This window comes from Nuphar pumila, chromosome 2 (genome assembly GCF_984573655.1).
Source record: "Nuphar pumila chromosome 2, dmNupPumi1.hap1.1, whole genome shotgun sequence".
NCBI classification, from domain to species: domain Eukaryota; kingdom Viridiplantae; phylum Streptophyta; class Magnoliopsida; order Nymphaeales; family Nymphaeaceae; genus Nuphar; species Nuphar pumila.
This window is the reverse complement of record NC_143250.1, coordinates 6,028,595-6,056,449: the sequence shown is the minus strand read 5'-3', so window position 1 is coordinate 6,056,449 and position 27,855 is coordinate 6,028,595. Positions and strand designations below refer to the sequence as shown.

The window sequence follows — 27,855 nt, the reverse complement described above, 5'->3', positions numbered from 1 at the left end:
TGTATAGAGGTTTGGTACACGTTCCAGAGGTCTGAGATATCAGGTAGGGCTTTAGAGTAGGCTGGTAAGGTTGGACGGTCAAAACCGCACATCGTTTCCTAATCAGTAAGACTGTTTCGGGTTGACCTTAGGAGTTTGGCTCAAAGGGCTGTCACCAGGGTTCAACGAAGCTTCCCAGGGTTAGTGACAGAGGTTTACAATGTTGTTTAGGGTTTGGACAATTGTTGGTCTGTAGGTGAGACCGTTGGCAGTCCGGAACAGTTGGATATGTCCAATTGGGTAGAACGGTCTAACGGTAGGGAGCAGTTTTAGGTTTTCGGTCTCGGAAAATAGGTAAGGGATAGGCTAAGGTTGAGACTTTAGAATGGAGACCACTTACAGGTATGTAGCAGATTGGGGAAGGTATCTCCCACGTTCTGGAGTGCTGACGCACGATCCGCAACGAAGGGGCACCAGTCGAATCGTCGGGCAAGCAAAACTGCACTCGCCTAGGCATCAAGAACTTAGGCTCTTCGGAAGGAATGATCGACCAGCTTGAGGGGCTTGGTCCTCACATAAACCAGATGGAGAGAGAGAGAGTGATACAATCCAAATTCTAGAGGACCATGCTCCAGATCCATTGCCCCAGTCAAGCAAAACATATCCCAGTGTTGAAGACCTCGACCTGCACTCATTGACCCAAATGGATCTAAGTATAGCGTACTCAGATCTAAATCTGTTATACCAGGGGATTTGGGTAGATCCAAGCAGTACTACAAAGCCAAATGACGAAGACCTGGTTCAAGTTGTGGATGACCCAAATCCAAGTTTCATGGTCCAGGAAATCGATAAGGACCCATTTTCTGCCGATCCAGATCCAAATTTCATCATGCAGTGGGTGTAAAACCCGAAAATTTTATAAAATTTTGCAAATTGGGCCTGGATCCAAATTACAGATCCAGGACCCATAAAGTGGTTTTTCGCATACATTTACCTCGTAAATTTGATATGTACGTATAAGTACAATAATTTGTAATTAACTAAATAATTCGGAGAATAATCATTCAATAGGGGTGCGTAGATGGGTATGGGATCCATATACTGGATTCATGTGCATATATATATTTATATATATCTAAATATATATATGTGTATAATCATAAATAAATAATATTAATATTTGTAATACTATAGAAATATAATATATATATATATATTAAGCGGATTCGAGGATCCACAGTTGGATCCACTTGGATCCAACTTGCGGATCCATTTTGGTGGGGGTTAAGGTTTTATATAAAATGCGAGATTTAAAATGAATAAAATTTTTAAGTTTTTTTTATTTATCTGAGGATCCACAGTGGATCCATTTGGATCCACTTGTGGATCCATTTTGACTTGGGGTCGGGTTGCGGGTCTCGGGTTCGGACCCGAGCCCCACCCCATATTCTTCAGCCCTGTTAAACGAAAAGGGCAACCCGATAAGGGTTGCCCGATGAAACCCTAGCAGAAAGCAAAAGGGGGCGCAGGGGGTTACGCAGAGCGTAACGACCCCGCGCCCATCTCGGCAGAGGAGGGGGAGTCCGGGTCGATAAAAGGAGGTGGAGAGGAAGCCCTCTCCACTCGCCTCTCCCTTTTCACTCAGTCCTTCTCTCTCCCTCGTCTCTCTCCCTGTCTGCGTGCGCGCACCGGAGGTAGAAGATCGCCGACAAGTTGCGACAGCCACCGCAGCTCCAGCAAGCACCCTTCTTCACGGTAGCAGCGTGGAGCGACACCAGCCGACCGTGCCTGCACGTCTCCAGCCTTCGATCGCCGGAAAGATCGCCGGAAAACCAGCGAAACAGGTACGGTGCCTCTTGGATTTCGGGTTAGGGATCAAACATGGGTTCGATTCCATGCGTGGGTTTGTGGGGAGGATTCGGGGATTAGGTTGTTTCCCCATTTCGAAAACCCAAATCGATTTGGGGATTTACTGTACCTAACCCTAAACTGAAACAAAGTCCAACCCAAATCGATTTGGGGATTTTCTTACCTAACCCTACATTTCAAAAATCCCTAGCCCAAACGATTTGGGGTTCGGCTGTGGTATCGAATTAGCCCCATTCGTGGGGTTTCCGATTCTTTGAAATGGATAACCCCAATTTTTGGGGGATTTCTGTTTTGGGACCCAATAACCTAGATACTAAAGGGAAAGAGGAAATTGGAGTTTGCTTATGTTGGGTGCTAAACCATATGGAAGAATTTGTATCTTGGTTCAATTAAGTTTTTGTTTCAGCAGGATGCCCAGTTTCAACGTTATTTGCTACAGAAATCTTAAGTTTTATTTAGGAAATAAATTGGTAATAATTTTATGAGTTGTTGGTTTATGCTAGGCATCGATTGTTTTAAGATGATTCACATGCATTGTTGATTCCATGTGAACCGATGTTTATGGATAGGTGTTTGAAAGATTGTATATACAAAACTGATCCTGTGATATTTCATGTACCCATTTCATTGATTTGAATTTGATAAGCCTTAAAACCAAATCTCCATTGAAACAAATGGAATTGGAGTCTGCAGTTTTTGTTAGCATTAATATATTAAATTTTACCCTGTTTCTTGATGAACTGCATGAGCAAATTCCCCATCTGTGTTTTCTATTTGGACGTTCTTTATGATTTTTGCATAATTAATGTTGATTAAGATATATATATATACAAGAACTGGACCACAGGCTGTATGATTTCACTCTTAATCTTATATGTACGTTGTCTGAAGGGGATGTGAGATTTCTATTTTTCTTATATAAAAAGGGGGTTTATTAGTTGTTGCATCCTCTGTCTTTGGAATTTGAGCATTTCTTAGGTTATGACTCAAAGTTTGCTCTTAAATTGTTAATGGTCTGTCTCAGGTATTGAAATTTTATCTTAGGCAGATATGGTCTTACTAGAGTTATGAATTATGACTTGCAGTTTCTTTGTAAAGATACATATATTAGACGTTCTCAAGACCATATGGGTTACGCTCAGGCTTGCTATTAGCTGGACCATGTGCATTCAATGCTTTTGATATCAAATCCATAGTGTTGCTGTGTATATTTTTGTAAATAAACCATAAGTCATTTTATGTATAGAAATTCTTTTATAAGTGTTCATTTGACTACAGTAGTCTTAATCAATGACTTTATACTAAGTGTCAATATTAAAGAAAAAAACTATTATGCTTGCATTGCATTTTTGGCTTCTTGCAGTACTGTTTCCAACCATGCATCTCTTTCACAACAAATTAATTAGTGGTGAAATACTCTCTTGGAACTTATTTGGAAGTATACCTCTTAGCATACTAAAGTCAAAGTTTTCAGAAATATTGTATATATTCTCTTAAGCTTCATTTGAACTGTCTGAAAAAGTTTTCCATCAGTTGAAAAGGGAAAGGAAAGAAACTCAGCTGATTTAGGAGTACTAGCTGTGAAGTTTTGTCTGAACTGTGAATGTTTCCTTTTAACTGTTGATGATGCAGAAATTTGATTGTTGATCTTTTAATGACAAAGCAATGGCTAGCTGGAATGTCCATTTTGACTAGCGTTAGAACCAGTTAGCATGACCATTGTGCTGTTTTTGACAATTTTAGTCTTGTTGTTTTGTTATAAGTATTGAGTGGAAAGAGAGCATAAGATCATGGGTTGTGTGGTACCCTGCCAAGCCCAGCCGACTGGTGCTGGATTATATTTTTACAAAGGAAAATATAATAAATGCTATTCCCTTAACCTGTCCATGCTTGTGGACAAAGGACAGGTCCATTGAATCCTTGTTCATGTATAGTATGACTCATATGGAAGCTTAGCTTAATACCTTAAGTTTTCAGAATACTAGCTAATCATGTTAGATCTGGCTCTTTGCATACAGGTGAATGAAAATGTGAATAGGCTTAAACTTGATTTGATATGCTTGAGTTGGATATCGTTGTCTAGTTGTTTTCATGGGCATGAGCAATCATGAAAGTAATGTTTTATTGCTTAAATCTACATGCATGGGTGTTCACGTGATATAATAAAAATTATCAAGGAATGACAACATACATTTTGGAATAAATATGTGAATCCTTGCACATGAATCTTTGAAACCGTGCTTGTGAATGTTGTTGTTTTATGTCCATGGTTATATTGGCATATATGGATGTGCATTTGGAAACACTTGTCGTGGAGATTTATGCTTTCACTTGACTGTTATGACTATGGTTCGCATGAGTGTGAGCATGATTCAATTGTTGGTAAGTCTTCTTGAACATGTACGCTTGATTATTGTGTGAATTGGTACATGTACACTCACACACTTAAAGAAACCATGGATTGGTTAAGACCCATATGTGATGTGGGTAACACACACATATTGAAAATGCATATGAATGAATTATGACATGCATATGTTTGGGTTTATATTTGCATGAATATATATGTTGTTTGGCATTTTGGCCTAGTGTTATGAATGAAACACTACTTGGTTTTATTATGTGATGCACTAATGGCCAAATTGGACCATCACCGGCCTGAAGATCCGTGGGTTTGGTTTTCTTTTAATTATGTTTTTAAATGCATCACTTGGCACATTACTACACTGTTCTAGTGGTGGATACGGGCTGGAGTCCCGAATGGGTCCCTGCAAGGGAGGATGCGGGGTTTTCACTTTACTTTTGCATATGTGTGGCAAACTTAAAGAATGAACTTTAAATAAAAATAATGAATAAGAACAGTGTAATATACATTCTGGGATATCTCATCTGGAGTATGAGAATCTTGGATATCCGGTCTTGGGGAGACTGTGAGGATACAAAAAACTCCGTGTGCGTTGTTGCCCCTGAACCCGATATTGAGGTTCTTCTCCTGGCCACGGTTTTAGGGAGAGCCCACCACTTTACCCGGGAGTGGTGTGTTAGTCACAGCTGTGAGTTTATGGTACCAAGGAAGTGGCACTTGTGGGCGTGGGGTGTCCCTTGTGTCCCCGACATTAGATGTGGAGGTCTAATGTTCCGATGGATGGTGTTGTTTCCTGATATCGGTCGAGGGCTAAGTTGGAACCCAGTAATAAAATATAAATTGTGTGTTAAGCTACCCTGGGAACCTACTTGACCTCGGGGTTTGTACCCGTTTGGTGTATCCGCGGGCCACGGTAATTAAAAAGAGGAACTTAAGGATGTGTGCATCTAATAGGGCATGCATATGGAAAGATGTAACTTAAATGAAAGATAACAGAAGAAATCATGCATTGCACATAATCATGCATTTTTCTGTTATGCATTAGATCATGCATGTTTGAATCATTCTTGATATCATGACATCATTTGGTGGTTGCATACGCTTTACTTCGTGAAATCATGCTGAAAGGTTGGTTATTTAGTTGTTGATATATGACACTGTTTACTGTTATTGATTGGTGAGTAAATGAAATCATTGGTAGTTATGAAAATTTAGATGTTGAAAATTTTATATCTGCGCTCACTCAAATCACTGCATGAAATCTTATCCATGTTCTTTGTCTCACCTGGTTTCTTTAGAAGTAGCTGTGCTCAGAATTTCGGTTCTGACACCCTACTTTGTTGGTTTTTCACAGGAAATGGTGAACAGTGAAGTTGGACATGCATCTGGGGATGGATGAGTTATACTTGGACTTGTCAGCTTCAGTAGAGGATATTGTGGCTCTTTCTTTTGTCTTTCAGTTCTTTTAAATTCTGCAATTGTTACTTTACTTTCAGTTGAAGGAAACTTTGTCTTTGAAATTTTATTACTCATTAATAAAAGAGTTTTAGTTGGTTGATATGGATAATAATTGCAACTTCGTTTGTGGTGTGTGGTTATCCAACTGAAATTGGAACTGTAGGGACCCCAGGTCTCTGGGAAGTTTTCCGCAACTCTTAGAAAAAAAAAAAAAAATTCCGCAATTTGCAAAAGTAGGAGTTGGGGTCGTTACAGTGGGACCCACCCCTACAATTTCACATCAGCATTTGCAGCATCTTCAGCCACCTATGTCATTTGGTACGGGGCATCACCTCATTTTGCATTTAGGACCCGTATCCAGTTCGGGGTTGGACGGAGTAGAGCAAGAAGAAACTGAACCTGTTTTGGACGGCCCCACCTAGGGAGGTCGACCTCCCCTCTTGAAGGCTTAGAGGGGTGTGCAAGGCCCTTACTGAAGGAGATTAGGTGTTACCTAAGGTTATGAAGGCATTATCCAATTTTTGGAGGTGTTATATATGTTTAGAATTGATGTTAACTTTGAATTAGTGTAAGCCTTGAAAAATGAGAGGCCTCCCGGTTAGATGTGAGTGGCTTTATGAAACCCTTCCTAACGCCTATATATAGGCCCCTATTTATAATTGAAAGGATATGAAATTTGAAATGAAATTCAAGTTCCTCACACTCTCTCTAAGGACGTCCCACTCTCTCTCTCATTCTTCTCTTCTCTCTCTTGGCCCCTAGGCCATCTTCTATCTCTTATATAGGCTGGCTCCCTTAGTCTGGACCTTTTAAGGCCAGCCCATCTAAACTGGGTGTCAGCCTAAGTCTGGACCGTGCAACAACATCAAGCAACTCGGTGGAACCAACCTGCCTCAATCAACTCAACCTCCGTGAACCATTTCCCAATCGTGGACCATTAGTTGACCCTCTAACCAGCCTCTAGAAATCGTTGGTAAGTCATCTAAGTCCAACCCTTAACCCAATGTTAGACTCCCTAAACTCGTTAAACCCAACCTTAGGTTCAACATTCTGTTGTTAAGAATTACAGAATCAGACACGGCTTGTAACGACCCCAACTCCTACCTTTGAAAAATGCGGAAATTTTTTTCTTTTTCTTTTTTCTAAGAATTGCGGAAACCTTCTCAGAGATCTGGGGTCCTCACAGTTCCAATTTCCATTGGATAGTCCAACCACCACAAACGAACTTGCAATCATCATCCATAAGAACCAACTAAAACTATTTTATTAATGAACCAATAAGAGTCTCATACACAACTCAAAAGTGAAGTAACAACTGCAGAAAGTAAAAGAAACTAAAAGAAGCAAAACTAGAGTCACTTTGTCCCCTGCTGAAGCGGTCAAGCTCAAGTATGACTCTCATCCATCCCTAGATGCATGTCTAACTTCACTGTTCACCATATCCTGTGAAAAACCATCAAGGTAGGGTGTCAGAACCGAAATTCTGAGCACAGCTACTTTTAAAGAAACCAGGTGAGACAAAGAACATGGATAAGATTTCATGCAGTGATTTGAGTGAGTGCAGAGATAAGATTTGCAACATTCAAATATCCATAACTACCAATGATTGCATATATTCACCAGTCAAGAACAGTAAAGCAGTGTCATATATCAAGAACTAAATAATCAAACCTTGTAGCATGATTTCACGAAGTAAATCATATGCTACCACCAAATTATGTCATGATATCAAGAATGATTCAAACATGCATAATCTAATGCATAACCGAAAAATGCATGATTATGTGCAATGCATGATTTCTTCTGTTATCTTTCATTTATGTTCCATCTTTCCATATGCATGCCCTATTAAATGCACGCAACTTTAAGTTCCTCTTTTTAATTACTGTTGCCCGCGGATACATCAAACGGGTACAATCTCGATGTCAAGTAGGTTCCCATGGTAGCTTAACACACAATTTGTATTTTATTACTGGGTTCCAACTTAGCCCTCGACCGAATCACCTTCAGAACATTAGACCTCCACATCTAATGTCGGGGACACAAGGGACACCCCACACCCACAAGTGTCACTTCCTTGGTACCATAAACAACAACTGTGTCAAACACACCACTCTCGGGTAAAGTGGCGGACTCTCTCTAAAACTGTGGCCATTAGAAAGAACCTCAATATGAGGTTCAGGGGACCAAATTACAGCACACGGAGTTTTTGTATCCTCACAGTCTCCCCAAGACCGGATATCTAAGATTCTCATACTCCAGATGAGATATCTCAGAATGTATATTACATTGTTCTTATTCATTATTTTTTTTTATTTAAAGTTCATTCTTTAAGTTTGCAACACCATATGCAAAAGTAAAGTGAAAACCCGCATCCTCCCTTGCGGGGACCCATTCGGGACTCCAGCCCGTATAAACCACTAGAACAATGTAGTAATGTGCAAAACCATCTTATGTGGTTCAAGTGATGCATTCAAAAACATAAATAAAAGAAAACCAAACCCACGGCTCTCCAGGCCGATAACGGTTCATTTAGGCCATCGAGGCATCACATCTCAAAACAAAAGTAGTGTTTTATTTATAACACTAAGCCAAAGTGCCAAAAGCATGTGCACTTATGAAATCATAAACCCAAACATATGCATGTCATAATTCATTCATATGCATTTTCAATATATGTGTGTTACCTACATCACATATGGGTATTAACCAAATCCATGGTTTCTTTAAGTGTGTGAACGTACATGTTCAAGAAGAAAACCAGTACCCGAGTCATGCTCACACTCACGAGTACCAAAATCATAACAATAACAGTTACATAACCTTCTTAAAGATAACATTCCAACCTGTTCTTGACACATAGATAGGTGTGTGTAGGTTTCAAGATTTTCCTTTATTCATACCGCAACTTAAATCATACACAATATCTATTAAATCTAGAACACCTTTTCATTGAAACTGATTCATATCAGTCAATTGAAATCATAAGCTTTCATGACAAACCAATACACCCTGCATGCTCAAAGTACATCAATAATACATTAGGTCGTTGGGACTACTTGATTTCACGACTACACTTCCATTTTTTTTTCATTTTTTCATAATATATATATTGACATGGTATCTTCCCAAGTAGCTGGGAGAAATCTTTGATTGGCTGCTGCATGCTGCTTTTATCTATATATCCTGCCAAGGTAACTAAGCTCATAAATTGCTTGTCCAGCATTGAGTGTTAATATTGGATAGAACGAGGAAATTCTTCTCGATAGTACCAGCCAATATGTAATTTATGAATAACCACAAATAGGGTAGGAAAAAGATTGGACACTAATGGTTTATTTAGCAAAGAAATAAATAAAAGCTAAATAACTTTCACAAGAAGTAGAGTTGTTTCAATCCTCCAAACTCATTACAACAGGAAGTCTCCCACGGAAGGGTAAAATGACATACCCCTTCTATTAGTAAAATAATCAAATGCAAACTGAAAACAAAAATTCAAATTCTGGGAATCCAATATTCATTCCAAAATAAAATGCTCCATTATGGAATTAAAAAACAGGATATGCAGTACATTTCGGAGGCTTAATTACCCAATTAACAACCGCACCTACAAATCCCAAACAGTCCTTAAGTACTTGGTTTTGAGAATACAAGCACTCAAGTTCAGATAAACATATTTCAGGTGAGTAACAGTATCAAGACTTAACTCCATACGCATAAACCAACTGTTTTCATTACTTTAGATTATGGTTACCATATCATATCCAAGAATGGAACATTTGGCAGAGAAAACAGAGGAAAACGTAACACAAAGATCGGCTAACAGCAATTTCGACCCCCATGTTATGTTATACCATTCTACTTCTAACAAGTTTAGAGAGAAGACAAAAAGAAACATTAAGAACCTCCTTAACCTGTCATAGAATGAAATAAAAATATTGACAGAAAAAAAAAAGAGAACTCAGGCCACCTGAGTTGCTCGTTTCCTAACTGAGAAACCCCCAAGTATGGGGTAATCCCTATAGGATACTCGGGACCTTCACGGATGGGGGCATCCCCTACCTCAGCCGACCCCCACCATGGGCCCGATTTGGGGATTTTTTCGTGTTAGGGTTAGACCTAAGGTTTTTCCCCAAATCAGATGCTAATACCACCTGACCCCCCCCCATTTTTGTTCTTTGAAACAGGGAATCCATCCATCGACAGGGTTCGGTGGACGCTCACCTCAAACCCCACACACGAGATCGAACCCATGTTCGATCCCTCACCCAAAATCCAAGAAGCACCGTACCTGTTTTGAAGCTTTTCCGGCGATCTTTCCGACGATCGGGGGCTGCAATCGCGAAAGCAGGGCCGCGGCTGACGCTCCTTACTGCTGCCGTGGCCTTCAGTGGTTGCTGGTGGCCAAAACTCGCCGGCGACAAGATCTCCCTCCGGCGTGCGCACACTGACAAAGAGAGAGAGACGGGGGAAAGAGAGAGCCCGAGAGAAGAGGCTGAGTGAAGAGGGCGAGACCCCTCTCCACTCCCCCCTTTATCGGCCCCAAGCCCCCTCCTCTACCGAGAGGTGCGAGGTCGGTTACGCCCTGCGTAACCCCCCCCCCCCTTGCCCCCCTTTCGTTTTCGGCTCCAGCTTTATCGGGCAACCCTTATCGGGTTGCCCTTTTTTTTTTCTTAAAAGGCTGTTACACGGGGTGGGGCTCGGTTCCGGACCCGAGACCCGTAACCCAACTCCAACCCATATGGATCCACAAGTTGGATCCGAATGGATCCAACTGTGGATCCTCGGATAAGTTTTTTTTTTTAAATTAAAATTTTATTTATTTATGATTATACATATATATATATATATATAGATATATTAAAATATATATATATATATATATGTATATGGATCCGGTATATGGATCCCATACCCATCTACGCACCCCTATTAAATAATTATTCTCTGAATTATTTAATTAATTAAAAATTATTGTACTTATACGTACATATCAAATTTATGAGGTAAATTTATTCGGAAAACCCCTTTACGGGTCCTGGATCTGCAATTTGGATCTAGGCCCAATTTGCATATCTTAAAATATTTTGTAACAAAATTTTCGGGTTTTACACGGCTTCCCTTGAACGTTTTTCCCAAACTTGACCTATTCTAAGTCTGAGAATTTAACTCTCAGTTAACCTACTTGTCCTTAGTTAACCTACCAAAAATCTGGTTAATCCTCATTCCTAGTAAGGAGAAATAAATCGGGCATGCAGACCCGTTTTCACTAAATCCCAGTCCAAACCCAAACTCATTTTTTTAGTTCCCATATTTTTATCTTACTGACCTGAACGACCTTGAACCCCAAACTTTGCCAGAATCTTCCCTAACCTATCTCAATCCTACCTCTAATTTCTCATAATTTTTTATTTATATTCTAAGAGAAATAAATTCTTCTCTCAGTCAGAACCAAAACAGAATCCTATCCCCAGAAAAATCCAACACTTCCACAATTTATATCTCCTAAAATACAATTCTCAAAATCCTGAAATTTTTAACCAAGCTTGCCTAACGTGTCCCAAAGCCCCTCTTAAATTTTCAGTCATTTCTTTGTTGTAATTGGGAGAACCAAATTTTTTACTAAACCCTATCAAAACCCAAATTGAACCTGACCTTGTTTGTATCCTGTCCAACCTAACCCAGTCCTAAGCTTGAACTTATACCTACCTGTTGGCCCAAGTGTTAGTGTAAACATATATGTATGTATGTATATGTTTACATATGTATTTCTGTATATTTGTAGTTTAGGAGTATTTTTGTCTTTTCACATGTACATCAAAAAAAGTGTTTTTTACTTTTTTTATTTATTTTTCTTATTTCTTTTCTTGTAATTATTCCCAACCAATATGGGCATTTACAGAATAAAGTAGGGAGTCGTTGGACCCTACCCAATGGCTAGAATTCTACTCGTTGGGTAGGTCCCAACGGTTTTCTATGAGCCTCCATATATATAAAGGGGTTTTCCCGTTCTCTCATTTTGAGTGTTGGTTAAGGGTTGTTCTCTAATAAAATTTCATATTTTTTATGTGTTTTAAGCTCTTAAGTGGCTTATTCTTGTATTTTCTTGTGTTGACCCATAAGTGGTCATTCTCTCAAAGTATTCTCTAGCCCATAAGTGACTCTTTAAAGCATAACACCAGTTCATAACATGGTATTAGAGCAAGGTAGTCTCTTTGGTGATATTCAACTCTTCTTCAAGCATATTTGAAGTGGTGCAAAGATTGGTCTTTGCCTTGGGAAGCATGCCAACCAACTTTCTTGAAGATTGATCATCTCTTAAATGCATAGAGGCATTGGTGCTTCAAAAGGAGTTGGGAATTGTTTCAAGTATTTATTCCTCTTCTTTTCTCTATTCTCTTGCTTTACTTTTTTTGGTTCCATGGCCGACAAAGAAGTTGTGATGGTAGTTCCAATCAAATTTAGTGGAAAGAACTATAATATATGTGCTATCGCCATTAAAAGAATTCTTATTGAAAAAGGTTTATGAGAGTATGTTGATGGTTTTGTAATTGAACCTCAACTTGTTAAAATGTATGCATTTACGTATTCATGTATGCTATTATATACATATATATTTTGATATATATATATATGTATATAGTTGTATATTAACATAACCCTGAGAGGTATTTCTGTCTTTCTTATCATATATACTTAGCACAATCCATTAGAAACTTTTCTCTTATTTTATTTTTTACTTTTTTAGTTTTACTTTTTGACTTTTTGACCATGGACTAAGTTGTCCACTTTATAGGACTGTTGTGATTCTCCCCAGCGGTCACAAATATGACTATTGGGATTCTTCCCAATGGTCACAAATATGACCATTGGGGAGCTCCCAACGGCTCTATTGAGCTCCCCTTATTGTATAAATAAGGGACCTTGTCCCTTATTTGCGTGGCTCTTTAGAGCATTTTATCAATAAAATACTTTATTTTTTATGTTCTTTTGTGCTATTGAGCCTAGACACCTTGTGACTTTATGTATCTTGCCTCATTAGTGACTTGTTATTGCGTGTTTTAGGGATACCACTTGTGATCCCTCATTGTATTACACAACGAACTCTCGCAAAATCTATAAAAGAAAAAGATGAAACCGTTAAGGAAGAAGTACTTAAAGGAGAAGAAAAGGAAAAGGCTTTCGTGGTTATAAGAAAGCCTTGAAAGAATGAGAAATAACCCATGCAGGAGTCGTGCCCTAGGCACGATTCTTACTTTTCTTCCCCCTTTTATAAACTGTAACCCGAGATCGGGTTTTAAAAACCCTTCCGGGTTACGGATCTGGGTCGGGACCGACCCAGGTCTAAGAGTTTTTTTTTTCGTTACTTACCTGCTACGGGGGAGGCGCGGCCCGGGTCCAAGACCGAGGCCCGGGATCCAGACGCAGTCTGGACCTGCAACGCCCCATTGCGGTGTGGATCCGTGTCTTACCTGCAATGTGGATCCACAAGTTGGATCCAAATGGATCCAACTGTGGATCCCCACACTAAAATTTTATTATTATTATTATTATTTCTTTTATATATATATGATATTAACTATATATATGCCCCCTTATGGGTCCTGAATCCGAAATACGGATCCTAGGCCCATTTGCATATTTCGTATTATTTTATAAAGGAAAAATACACGAAAAATTTTCGGTTATTACAAAATAACACCTGACGCACTTATTCGATCCACTGTTTTTCGTCAAGAGAGAGGATGAGATGGTACAAAAACTCTGATGGATAGGTTGTTAACAACCGCCTCTCGGGCAAATGACTCGGCATCTCCAGTCATCAAAGTTAAGGGATGAGACTACCGAAAATTATCCTAGGTGGTAGATCTCATAGACTTCTGCAGAAGTTACGTATGCCTTTGGAGAATTCTCTCTCGGTCATTGATCGTTTTCTTAGGAGCGAACTCAGCTAGCTACCTGGGGTATCTAAAATACATGGCATGATAAACCTTCAGATTAGTCTCAGTTGTTTCTACGTTTCGTATCTTGTGCGAACCCGCAGGCCAGCTAATATTGAAATAAAGTTATCATGCTCACATTACCTGTTGAATCTAGATTAGTTTATATTACTTGTTGAATCTAGATCTGTTGGCATATTTGCGCATCATTATTAATTAACTGCTTATGCTAGCTTTGTTGTATTAATTGTTGGATTGCGCATCATGTGTTAAATAACTGTTTATGTCATATTTGTCGTATTACTGGTTGGATTGTGTATCATGAATGAATATGATGCATATGTTAGATCTGTTTGTATTACTTGTTGAATTATGTACCATGTATGCATTTAATACTTATGACATATTTGTTCACGTTACTTGCTGAATTAGGTTATCATGTGTTAATTAACTTCTTATTAAGCAATTGCCCATGCTAGATTTAGTTTATTACTTGTTAAAAATTGTTTATAGTGTTAAAATGAAATGCATATGCTTAATATGGTTTTATATTGTCTTACGTGTGCACCTATCAGTTTTTCACAAAATTGACCCATTTTATGGGTACAGGTGATGATTAGGTCGATACGACAAGCAATTGCACGATGACGTGATGGTGTCAAGATGAGATTATTTGCCTGATGTTTCGTTCCTGAGGACATTTCTGTAATTTTGCATAATGGTTTTCTTGAAAATTTCTCTTTTGTATAAAATCTAAATTATTAAAACTGCATTTCTTTTTAATCCATTTGGTTTTGAAAGTACGGAATTTCAAATTTGTTGTGTAAAGGAAAAGGTTTCACAAGTAATGCGCTCAAGGTCCGTTGACTTGTTTCAAAAATACCATTTTTCGCTGAATTACTATTTAAAACTCTGATAAATGAATGATTTGAAGGCTTTTAAAATTTTCCTAAAAGTTACAAGTCCGGGATTTTTAGGGCGTTACAAGGGAGGGTATACTTATTATATTATTTTTGTGGATGACTACTCTCGCTTTACTTGGATATATTTTCTCAAACATAAATATGAAGTATTTGAGAATTTTAAAAATTTTCATAAGTTAGTGACAAAGCTTTTGAAGACCAATATATCTATTTTTGTTCTTACTCAGGGGGTGAATACATGTCTAATGACTTTCAACAATATCTAAAGAAAAATGAAATACTTCATCAAAGGTCATGTGCTAATGCACCACAGCAAAATGGGTTAGCCGAAAGAAAGCATCGACACATAATAGAAACCACTAGAACCCTTCTCATATCTAAGAGCGTTCCAAAATATTTTTGGGTTGAAGCAGCCCTTACTATAGTGTATCTTATAAATAGGTTGTCCTCCTCAAAAATTCAAAATCTTTCACCATATGAAAAGATTTATAAAGTTTCACTTGATTATCTTATACTAAGGTTTTTTTGGTGTAGATGTTTTGTACTCACCCATAAAAATGATAAATTATCTCTTAAAGTCATTTCATGTGTATTTAGGTATTATGATCTTAAAAATAATAAACTATATATTTCTAGGAATGTCACATTTTTAGAACAAGAAAATGGTTTTGACATTATCACACCAAAAGATGAGAATGAATACAATTTTTTAGCATTTTCCTTTGAAAATAATGCCACACAGACTGAAGACATTGATGAGATAACTTGCAATGAATTTCAATGAATCCCAGGATCATCCAACTCTCATTCAATACTAAAGAAGAAAGGATAATGAACTACTAAGTGCTTTAGAAAAATATTCAAACATAGAAGAATAAGAAAACACAAGAATTAGGCTCTCAGAGAAACCACATAGAGCTGTAGATAGGTTTGTACCATATGAATCATTTGAACCTCATTATAGAGCTTGTTTAGCAAAAATTTATTTATACTTTGAACCTTCTACATTTAATCAAGTAAAGGATTGTCCTGAATGACAATGTTATGAATGAAGAAATTGAAGCTTTAGAGAAATTTCAAACTTGAGAATTATCTGACATACCAACCAATAAGAAAACAATACGTTGTAGGTGGGTATTTAAAGTTAAAACTAAAAGTGATGAATCTCTAAAAAGACATAAAATTGGATTTGTCGCCAAAGAATATACTCAAGAATATGGAATTGATTATGATGAAACCTTTGCTCATGTAGCACAAATGACTACTGTTCGAATTCTCATAGTCATAGCTTCTGTTTAGAAGTGGCCAATTTACCAGATAGATGTTAAAAATGCATTTTTAAATAGTGATTTAAAAGAAGTATATATGGATTCACCCACTAGATATAATGTTTCTAAGGAAAAAGTTCTTTGTCTTAAGAAAGCTTTGTTTGGTGTTAAGCAAGCCCCAAGGGCTTGGTATGATCGTTTCAGTTTTGTTATGCTTCAGCTTGGATATACTTTCTATTATACTGACACTGCTTTGTTTGTTAAGAATTCCATTACAGGTATTGTTATTATACTACTTTATGTTGATGATATGATCATAATTGGAGTAGATAAACAATGAATAAATCAAGTTAAGGTTTTTCTTAGGGATTGAGGCTTCATATTCTCCTAGAGGGTACCTATTGTCTCAATCCAAATTTACAGCAGAAATTGTTGATAGGTCTGGAATCACTGACGACAAAAGAGTGGATACTCTTAAAGTGATAAACTCAAAGATGAAAATTGATGATGGAGAACCTCTTAACAATCCTACTCCATATCGACAGATGATTAGGACATTATCTTACTTGACTATTACCAGACCAGACATAGCACATGTCGTTCATACGGCCTGGTCAATTTTAGCACTCTCTTATCACTGTGCACATGAGTGTTGTGATGCATTTTGTCAGATATTTGAAAAATTCAACTTCTAAAAGATTATCCTTATCTTCTTCTTCTCCTCTTAATTTAATTGCATACTCTGACTCTGATTGGGGGGAAGACCCTAATGATAGACACTCAACTACCGGTTTATGTGTTTTTGTAGGATATTCTTTGGTATCATAGAAATGTAAGAAACAACAGAAGGTATCTCTATCCTCTACAGAAGTCGAATATCGAGTCATGACAACTTCTATGACCGAAACTGTATGGTTGAGGCATTTGCTAGAGTCATCAAGACTATGTTGTGACAATAAGAATACCATCTACATTGCTAAAAATCACACTTTTCATGAGCACACTAAACATATTGAGATGGACTGTCATTACGTTAGAGAAAAATTTTTTAAGAAGACTATTTCAGTGTCATATTGACTTCAAAATATCAGCTTGCAAACTTCTTCACAAAAGCCTTGCCGTCTTCAAAGTTTCATTTCTTATTGGACAAACTTTTTGTCGTCCCACCGTAAGTTTGAGGAGTGTTAATGTAAACATATATGCATGTATATGTTTACATATGTATTTTTGTACATTTGTAGTTTAAGGGTATTTTTTTCTTTTCACATGTAGTCCAAAATAAGTGTATTTTTTACTTTTTTTCTTGTAATTATTCTCAGCTAATATGGACATTTAGGAAATAAAGTAAGGAGTCATTGGACCCTATCCAACGGCTCTCTATGATCGTCCCCATGTATATAAAGGGGTCTGCCCCCTATCTCATTTTGAGTATTGGTTAAGGGTTATTCCCTAATAAAATTTGATATTTTTTATGTATGTTTTCAGCCCTTAAGTGGCTTATTCTTGTGTTTTCTTGTGTTGACCCATTAGGTCATTCTCTCAAAGTATTCTCTAGCCCATAAGTGGCTCTTTAAAGCATAACACCAGTTTGTGAAGATAGAGGATTCCAGAATTCCAAATTGCATCATCATAAGGGAAGGCCTCTATTTATAACCTTTGACCTGGGTTTGAGTCCAACTTGAATCCAAAAGTAAAATCTAACCCAATTAACCCATGCACCCTCTAACTTCCAAACGAGGACCTAACTGGCAATCAAAACTAGACTACGAAGGCGGTTAATTGGACTAATCAAAGTGTCTCCCTAACCATATCCTAACTAGGCTTTGTCATCTTGGCCTTATTAAAAAAAGGAATAATTAAGAAAATGAATTATTGACTTTGTGAACCATTTCCATATCTCTCACTTTAGGAAAGGAGGAGACACCCTTTTTGGAAAGGGGTGATGCCCCCTTCTTTCTTTTCTTCATCTCCTTCAAAGTTGGCACCCCTGTGAGTTTGACTTGCTTACATATTGGTGTGAACATGTGTCAATTGACTTTTCATCTTGAGGAGTCATATCAGCATCCATATTACCTTTTTGGGCCTTACTTTGACTTGGAAAAACCCCTTGACTGGATGAGGTGTCATGTGAATCCTGGGGCATTGGATTTGACATCTTCCTTGGATCTAGGACCGTAACAACAACAATTGATTGAAAGCAATAACCCAAAAATGAATGAGTCAAGGCCTTGGCTTTTATAAGAAGCCCAATGATCTTCAGCTTTAGGAAATTTCTTAAAATAGTACAGATTCTAGACCAATGGAAGACAACAGAAGTTGTGATGGAGATCCAAGCTGATGTATAACCAAGCAGTCCAAATTATTGACTTAAAATTTATGCATAACCACTTATAAAATCTTTTGAACACTTAGCTTGCCCTTCCTCAGTCCAAATTATTGACTTAAAATTTAAGCATAACCACTTATAAAATCTTTTGAACACTTAGCTTGCCCTTCCTCTAAGTATAGATTCTGAACCACCCAAATATAATACAGTGGATGATGTGAATCTCCAATCTAATTAGGCAATTCATACTATTCATTCCGAAAGTTCAAGCATAGCCACTTATGCAATTTGTCAAACACTTACTGCAGACTTTGATGTGTCACCTTAATATAAAAAAGGAACTGAAAGCGAAGCATACAAAACATGAACCACATCTGGAGTCAGAAATCTGCTCAGCAACTTTGAGAACTTGCCTCAATTATCTTGGTCAATATGTAAATCATAATGCCATGAAGAACTAAAAGAAGTTGATTTCAAAAAATGTCTGGTGGAAACTCCTAAAGAAGTTTCTGACTTTATTTTCTCTTCAAAATGACCACCATGGAGGAATCCTCTAAAGGGTTTGCAGGTCTGCTTGCCCTCAAGAATACCAAAATGTGAGAAGTCTATGAAATGATGAACAAGTGTATGAACCAAACATGAACTCCCAATATCCACATCCACCTTAATAATCTTATTTTAGCTTAACAAGCTCAAGTAATGGAAACTGAAAGCGGCCCTTTGGTGAGCATACAAAACATAGCCCGGGTTTGACATGGTATGGAGAAAAGGTCATCTATCATGATTTTGTTTGAGGTTATAATGCCTCTGTTTTATGGATATTTCGATTCATGGTTAGCTTTACATTTATTTTCGGTTAGTGGGCTCATTATCTGTTGTCAACATCTGGCTTCTTTATTATTGGTTGAGCATAGGGTGGTCTGTGCATGTAAATTTTTACTTTCCCCCCAGCCGATTTGCTCATTATCTGTTGTCACCCCTGGCTGGCTCATTTATGATTGGTTGAGCATGGTGTGGCCTGTGCGTGTAAAGTTTTTCTTTTCTCGTACAGGCTATTTACTCTTATCTTTCTCCCAAAAATGCCATAAATCTTTGTGTTGGAGCTGCCTATTTCAGGACTCTTATTAGATTACTTTGTGCAGAGTCCTGCATCTCAAAGTGCATGCAGGTATTGTCTACCATACATAAAATCCAATGCTTGCTGATTAATAAAAGAATGGGCCACAACAGGACATTAATAAGCTGTTAAGCTTGCATCTTCTGATGGAAGTTCGGAGCTCAAACAGGCTATAAGCTTACATTCTGATTAAAAATTGACTTTCTTTTACTGCTAACTGCTGCTAGCCATTCTCCTCATATTGTTCAACATTTCTTACATTTGTCCTTCTGTTTGCAGTTTGTCCATTGATTTTCCCCACCACTAAAAATGTTTCAAATGCCTGTGGAGGTGTGATTGGTAATCAAACTGCTTGCTGCAAGACATTGGCGACCTACATATCTCATTTACAAAGGCAAAGTTTTATTACAAACTTGCAAGCTTTGGATTGTGCTGCATTGCTTGGCATGCAGTTGCAAAAAGCTAATATCACTGATAACATTTATGAGTTCTGCCATATAACCCTCAAAGATTTCTCTCTTCAAGGTTAGATTCTACTTGGTGCTGATATTATCCATAAGACAGTAATCTGTTTTTAGGTTGTAATTCAGATTCTCATCATTTCTTTATTATCATCATAACCATTAGACAATTTCAGTATACTGACTTTAGCATGATGTTTTGGCTTCGGGACTCCAAACACTGGTATGGTTGGATCTTCGATTCTGGATAGTTGGATCACAAGGTAAGTGCAAGACTTGTGCATGATACGTCCACTCTGTAACTATACTTGTTTACATTTACGAAAGTGTGAAGAGTGCATGTACACATATAGAAGATTGATACATTTGGAAGTTGTCCTCTGCATGAAACACACAAACGCAAAAGACATGCAATCATGCACACACATACCCACACACACAAACAGGTATAATTCCTATGTGTGGCATATTTTGGTCATACTGGAAGGAATGATTTATTCTTCTTCTTCTTCCAAACAATCTTGGTCCTAGAGGCACACACTTGTGCATTTTTATTCAATCAATCCATGTAAATGCATTTTTCCTGGTCCATTTCATATTAAACCTGGCTTGAATTCGATCATTTAGACCTGGTTTGGGTGTGAGAACTAGGTCTAACCTGAGATGTGTTTAAGAACTGAATAATTTCCTTATGGGCTTACAAGGGGTCTAACATGATTAACCTTGGTATGTTTTTAACCACTCCAACATGGTTCTGGACCAGGTGCTGGCACCTCAAATTCAAACCTGGCTGGATCCTTCCAAGGCCTAAGTTGTTGACAACCGTACTTATGATATTGATTATTTTCACTCTGTGGTAGCGATGAAAGGTGTATGTATTGAAAATCGTTAGGCACCCATTGGAAGAAAAAATTGCAGTTTTTTCAAGGTATTGGACACCATAAAATGGGTTGCATCATTGTCTAAAAGTGCTGTGCTCTATTAAAGAGTTGGAATGTTCTGACATGTCCAAGTTGTACATGTGTATGTATCCATGTCAACACGTGTCCGATATTGACTTAGCTTTTTGGTTGGAATATATATACAGTCACCCTATATCACAAATATCTTCAATTAATTGCATTTTTGATGTTTTTCATTTTTAAATGAAAAGGGTAAAAGATCATGATAAATTGAAGATATCTCTGAAATGTATTTATCATGATACTGTTCTGAATCTGATATTATTACAAAATTATCGAAATACTTTCTCAGTTTTTATAGAAATGTATTTTATCACATTGATATAAGGATAGAAACATGATATTTTTGAAATATTACCTATTTCAAAAATATCATTTTTTGGTGGCCTTATATCAGCCTGTGAAAATATAGTGGTAAGATTGTGATATTTTCAAAATATTCCCGATACTTGTGAGGTAGCACATACCTGCACATACATACATACACGCGCACGCACACCCACAATGTATTTGTATGTGTTTTGCATGTGTTTGTGTTTACTGTAACGCCCCAAATATTTAACTTGAAAATTTTGGAATAAATTTTCTTTTTTAAAACAACAACGGAAAAGCTTTCTTAAATCCTTCGTCAAATTATTTGGGCGGGTTACAAGTAATAGCACAGAATCAAGGCATTTAAGTAAAATAAATTCTTGCATTGAAATACTACAAGTTATTATTTACAACTTAATGATTTATTACAAGTCATATTCCTCAGGACATCCGAAGAAGATATGGTCACATGGCACTGTCGCAGCGACGACCACAATTGCTCGTCATTCAGTTTCCTGAAAAACATTAATTCAGAAAGGGTCAGACTACCACGTCTGAGTAAGTGATACAGTCCAAAATACATATGTGCAGTTTCATGTGAACAAGTATATGTGCGACAAGTTTAGATAGAACTAATAACCATTTAACAATTGATAAATGTAAAAGTCACTAAAGTCAAACATTTGATGATATATTTCATCCATATCAAAGCACGATCCATAAACCATATTTATATAAGTAATAACAACTTTGGAACTTATGTGGGTGTACAACTGACTTAAGTAAATCATTTCATGTAAAGTGTGCATTAAGCACAATTATCAATGTTCAACACATTGTTCATAAGTTATCAAAATTTTCATGTAAAGGAAAACCAATTTGAATCATTCCCTGCAGGAGTCACAGCTTACTCCAAAAATTTCAACAGCAAACAGTATGCAACTACTTGAAGATTTTTCTCAATGCGCTAACTTTATGTTTCATCTTGTTAATCACCCTGTGGGTACGCACAGGCATTCGACATCGTAGCGGACCGAGACCACACGAGGGTTTATTCTTTGATAACCCGTATGACTAGCCGTACAGATATCCAAAGGGGACGGTTCATGACCGAGAGAGTACTCCCCAAAGGCTAGAACTAGGATTTGGATGCACCCTGTACTTCTGCAGAAGACTTGGATCTACCACCTAGGACGAATTGGTAGTCCTGGTCCCCTAACTCCGAGGACTGGGGACCGGGTGAGACGCCTCGCTCTCACAAAATAAGAATGTCCCACGGAGTTTGTACCATCTACCCTCTCCAAGGTAGACCATGAGTCCAGTAAAATACACCGTCTTTCAGGTGTACCCAGAGCCCTGGGAAACCAGTAACATATACCGTTGTCAGGTATACCCAGTATCCCGGGAAACCAGTAACATATACCATTTCAGGTATACCCAGAATCCCATATATTATTTTATATGTGCATGATTTTCATTCTTTCTTTGTTTGGATCCTGTAACATACACCGTTTGTCAGGTGTACCTGGAACTTTGGAGAAAATCTAGTAACATATACCCTCTTTCAGGTATACCTAGAATCCCAAATAGAAACTGGTAACAAATACCGTCTTTCAGGTATACCAGAGTCTAGAATTTTCCTTTATGTCACCATGTATTAATTTAGCCTTTGTTTTTGGTGCTAGGGTATACATATCGTACCCCACTGGTTACGCCGCAACATAACATTATTCAACTTTATCAGTTCTTAAGTGCTCGTATGGCACTACGAGACCGCAAGCTCGATTTTGAGCTCTTACATGATCATGACATGACAAGTGCCCTTTATTAGGCAATTATGTGCAGAACAAGCATACATCAATCGGCACAAAACATGTCATAATATTTACAAGCGATCGTGACTCAATTATATGCAATTCTCTTAGCATTATATGTACCCGTTTGGCACCACAAAGATTTGTCCTGCGCAGTTTCAATTTGTTTTATCGTGCTTTCGTAATATTTCTCAATTTTGCAATTATAACAAACATGTGTGTTTACCAACAAGCCACATACAAAACCATAGGCAATATGACTACATCATTATTATCTCGTTCAATCCTCAATACATACATTCTCAATACGTACAACCATGTCCCAGTGTGTGTGTCCACGGTAATAGCAACACCTATTTGAATTCCCATATTAATTCAGGTAGTCGAATAAATAAGGATATGTTAAGAATTGAGGTCTTTCAAATTCAAGCATTTATGATCTAAAGATTTCACAAGACCTTCGTCGCTCAAAGAGAGAAGATTCAAGGGATACATTCATTTGTGCTTCTCTGTGTTACGACATACGTTACAGGACTACAAAAAAATTTGTTTGCATTTGGATGCCACAATGTGTTTATCATTCTAAGTATAGTAAAAGAAATCACAGCACACATGGCTTACTTTCGTTGGTGAGCATTATTGTTTACCCATGTAATTCATGGGATATGCTTACATGTTTCTCACCTATCACAATAGAGATGCTAAGACAAACTCTTGATCATGTAATCATCTAAAGTTGACATTAAAAAGGAGATGTGCTACTTCAACAGGGAAAACTAATTGGTTTATGATAGAGTCTGAGTATCACGATTTCACATCAGGGTGTTCATATCCAGTAGCAAAACATAATGGTAGATTATCATGCAACTTGCAGTCATTGGCATGATAATGAATTTTAACACTAAGTTTGAGTTGCTGAAATTCAAATTGCAAACTGTCAGTCAAGGGTGCATCTCATTTAGAATGGTAGATAACATTAATGCTAAGTCTGAGTTTAATAGAACTCAAGCTTCAATTGTTAGTGAAGGTTTACATCACATTTGTATTGAAATTTAACGTTAATATGAAGTCTGAGTGCACTGAAACTCAGATTTAAAACTGTCCAACTATATATATATATATATATATATATATATTTTGGATTAATACAGTAGTTTAACCGGTTGTGTTAAGTATCCAATTTGATACAAAGCTAATTAAGTAACCCCATTAGATACTAGATGATATTATTTCGTTGAATCCCATGTATTATGTTATTAGACTAACTTTAAGTAGTCAAAACGTGAAGTTACGTTCTCCTTTGTTTCCATAGTGCTGGAAATAAAAATGTCATGGTGGTAGATGTAAATCATCTAGTGAATGAATGCAGTTCCATTGGTCCACCCTGTGACAACACTCTAGTTGTTGGGTGCGGTTCGCTGACTCACCACTGTGAGTTTGGCAACACAAGCAGTTGGTCGCAATAGAACTCGGTTCTATTGAACCCTACCACATCTGCCATCACTATCAGTCCAGACATGTCGAACTGGACCCCAACCATCATGGCCCAGCAAGTCACAAGAGGCCCTACAACGTGCCATCTAGTTGCCCTATTACTAGCTGCAACAGCGATTGATTTCAAATAAAACTCCCACTATGTTATGTCATTAGGCAAGCCACCTCTTAAGTTCAACCAAGAAACAGAACGTGTGTAGACATTCATATAGGTAAACCTTTAGACAGCCTGATCCTTATATGAGTTAGAACTATTAATATGATAAGTTAAATACTACCATTTGAACAAGTTCATGTTGAGATACCTTGGTCTGGACATATGATAACAGAAATTTTCCTCTCAATATAATTGTATAATCTCAATATGTCTGAGTAATAAAAAAAATATTTATTTCAATACTTTATGTTCACACTAGGCATACAACTAAAACTAACAAGCAGGTGATCTGAAATTGAACTATTTCAAACCTTTATTATACATATAGTTACATTGGAAATCTGCTTTATTTAATGTTATTCATTCTATGGTAATAGTCCGAAACCCAATTCCAATCCCAACTACATGCATAGATTTATTTATTTTTTTGTTAGTTGATTGTCTAGGCCCATTACGTCATTTGTTTGCTGGCAGCCCTCAATGAAACGTGAGAGGCATATGGAACAACAACAAGAAGGAAAAAAAAACAAACAGGTTGGGGCTAATAAGTCTACCCAGATTTTTTTTTCTTCATTTCATCACACGCAGTCCAACAAGTTGAACAAACCACGCAGGGTGTGTTTTGTTCCCTAACGTCTAAATTTTATGCTCAGGTCCTGTTTATAACATATTTAAACAAACTTTACACAGGATATATCTTTATTTCCCTCTCACAACTTAGATCTAAATATTACTCAATGTCAATGTAGTATATATATATATATATATATATATTTTATACAGAACCAGCAAACATAATTTTATAATTTAGGTACACACTATACTACCCATATGTATTGAGTTGTGCATCCCCTACCTCGTGAAGCTGCGAATCCACCGGAAAAATGTTCGCCTTTCTCGCGGACGTCCGGTAGCCTTGCACCAACTCCTCGCCGGGTTCAATGGTGGAAGACAATGAAGGTGGGGGAGTCGTCCAACTGGTTGGAGGCTTGAGAAGGACAAGGCAACACTTGAGAGAGAGAAGGGGAGTTCACAAGGCTGGGCTGAAAGAGGAGGCGTGAGAGAACAAATTTTTTTTTCTTTAAACCCTTTCCTCATTGAATTCCCACAGTTTCCTTATTAATGTTTTGTAACTCCCAGCCCATTATGGGATATAACTGCACCTTTTTAAAAAAATCGTGGGATGGGCCTTCCTATTCCAAACGGTTGGGTTTCCAACCGTGGTCATCCACTCAGCCCTCTTTAAAAAAAAAAAAAAAAACGGAATTTCTTGTTTTAATGCTCCCTTTAAGTCCACATTTTTTTTTCTAGCGTACTTCAAATTTTTTAAATCTCATTCCTCCCTTCTTTTTGTTGTTTTGGCCAAAAAGATCTTCTTGACACACCGGAGGATTTGAACCGAGGTTCTCCTCCCAAAGGGGTAACGAGCCCCGCCGGTGCGCTATGTCTCATTTCGTTGCAAATTCTTGCAACGTTAATTTATTGAACCTTTAGTAAGGTTTTGGCGGAAATTCCAAAAATAACATTTTTGACAAAGAGACGTCTTTTTTTTTTTCTAAAATATGTGTGAGTGTAGTTCATGGGATTTGAACTCAGGTTGCCTCATCACTAGGCAATACACCCCACCACAACACTGTTTCCCATCTTATTGCACTATTGGCCATGTTTAATTCTTTTATATACGAATTGGATAAAAACTATATTTTAGATCTTTTGAACATTCTAACTAGATTTTTGGATCTTGTTCTCAATTCAACCTTACTTGGATCCATTAAGATCCAATTGGATTCTAATTGGGTTTCGAATCCATCCAGGATCCAAATCCGTTCATCGAACCCGAATCCATACGTCATATCCAAATCCAAATACTGGGTCCATTTGACCCAGTTTGGATTTCAAGATCCAATTGGATCGACTCTATATCATTTTATCGTATTTATTTCAAAGGATTTTATCCTTTACTTAGTTTGATAATTATCGAAATTTTGCGGGTTTTACATTTACTGTTTCTACTATAAAAGTAAAATGAATTTTATATTGTTTTGGTCCTTACTTCTGCATATTCTTTCATTTGTCTTAGAATCTGGTTGCCTGTTATCGAGCTTGCCTTCAGATGCAACACTTGACAGCACATCAGGATTCAGTTTCACATGTGATCTGAACGACAATATTGCCGCTCCCTGGCCATCCGCATCTCTAGTGCCAACACCCTCTTGCAATAAATGTATGCTCCTTTTTGCTTTTCTTTTAAAATTTATCCCGAAGCTATCCTATTTATCTGTTTGAAATTATCCCTAAGCCTGTCTTACTTTCTGTCTGAAATTATCCTTAAGCCTATCTTATGTGTTCTATTGTGCTTGTTTTATCAGTACAACTTTCTGCATTAGGGCATTTCTCAATGACTAGTAATGTCTGTGTTGCATGTGTTAAACATTCTTTTCCAATACACGAGTATGCTTTCTCTAAGGGCCTGCATGTGAGATTATTAATCACTGTTGAGAAGTGTAATATGGCTATTATAGGATATATAATGATGGTCTTGTGCTACCCTCCTTTCCAATGTACATAGATTATTTAATGAGGGGCATTTCTGTATTTTAGCAGGTGGTTAGTGGTTAGGAGTAAACAGTTTTTGTCCTGTTGTGTAACCAAAGGGGGTCGACCCTTTAAGTTGTATTTCTTTTCTATTCTCTAATGGATGAAGCATTCTATCTTCTTCACCATTGTTCCTCTTCTTCTTGAGAGTTCTCCATTGTTCGATATGGTATCAGAGCCATATTTCAAGAGAGAAGGGTGTTGCTGAGTGAAAGAAGTCCGAAGGAGGCTTCATCTCTGCTGGCCCATTTCCTGCATTGGGGCTCATGTGCAGGAGAGTTGGCATCAGCAGGCTGGGTTACGAAGGTCTGGATTTTGATGTTTTGGGTTGGGGATTCATTAGAACTCATTTTTTGAAGATCTTGGAATAAAAAATTGGGATCATCAGAGGTGTATCTGATTTTCTGCAACTTTTCTAAGATTTTCTGGATATCGGCTATCTTGAGGGTCAGATTTGTGAAATCTGATGCTCTGGGATTTATCGGTAGCTTTTTTTGGGTGGATTTGAGTTCTCTGGTGTCGCTTTTATACAAGGAGGCTACTGAAATAAGTTTTGGGGCTGATATGCTTGTTTGGTAAAAGTTTTCTCAAGGACTGATAGTGGCCTCTTGGGACAGTAATCTGATTTTCAGTTTTCTGTGGTATCGAGTTGCATGGAGGTAGAGCAGGAGTTTGGTCCAGTGGAGGTTGTGGAGACTTGAGTTCCATTCAGTGCCATTATTGCAAAAGTTTTGGGCATATGAAGAACTCTTTCCCGGTCCTCAAAAATAAGAAAGGTGGATTTATGGTTGTTTCCACCGAGGAAGGAAGTTCCA

General features: G+C 37.6%; 1 protein-coding gene across 2 annotated transcripts in view; it reads left to right on the top strand.

The window, feature by feature from the left end:
- Window positions 1-27,855, top strand: part of LOC149844593 (putative GPI-anchored protein At1g61900) — a 56,558-nt gene that overhangs the window by 5,413 nt on the left and 23,290 nt on the right. Inside the window, exon 4 of one of the 2 annotated variants that reach the window (XM_089994892.1) lies at window positions 26,526-26,669. In XM_089994892.1, the coding sequence (XP_089851018.1) occupies window positions 26,526-26,669 (144 nt within the window). Of the gene's footprint in view, window positions 1-19,524; window positions 19,786-26,525; window positions 26,670-27,855 lie in introns of those variants that run through there. The other variant, XM_089994896.1, reaches the window with a different exon arrangement.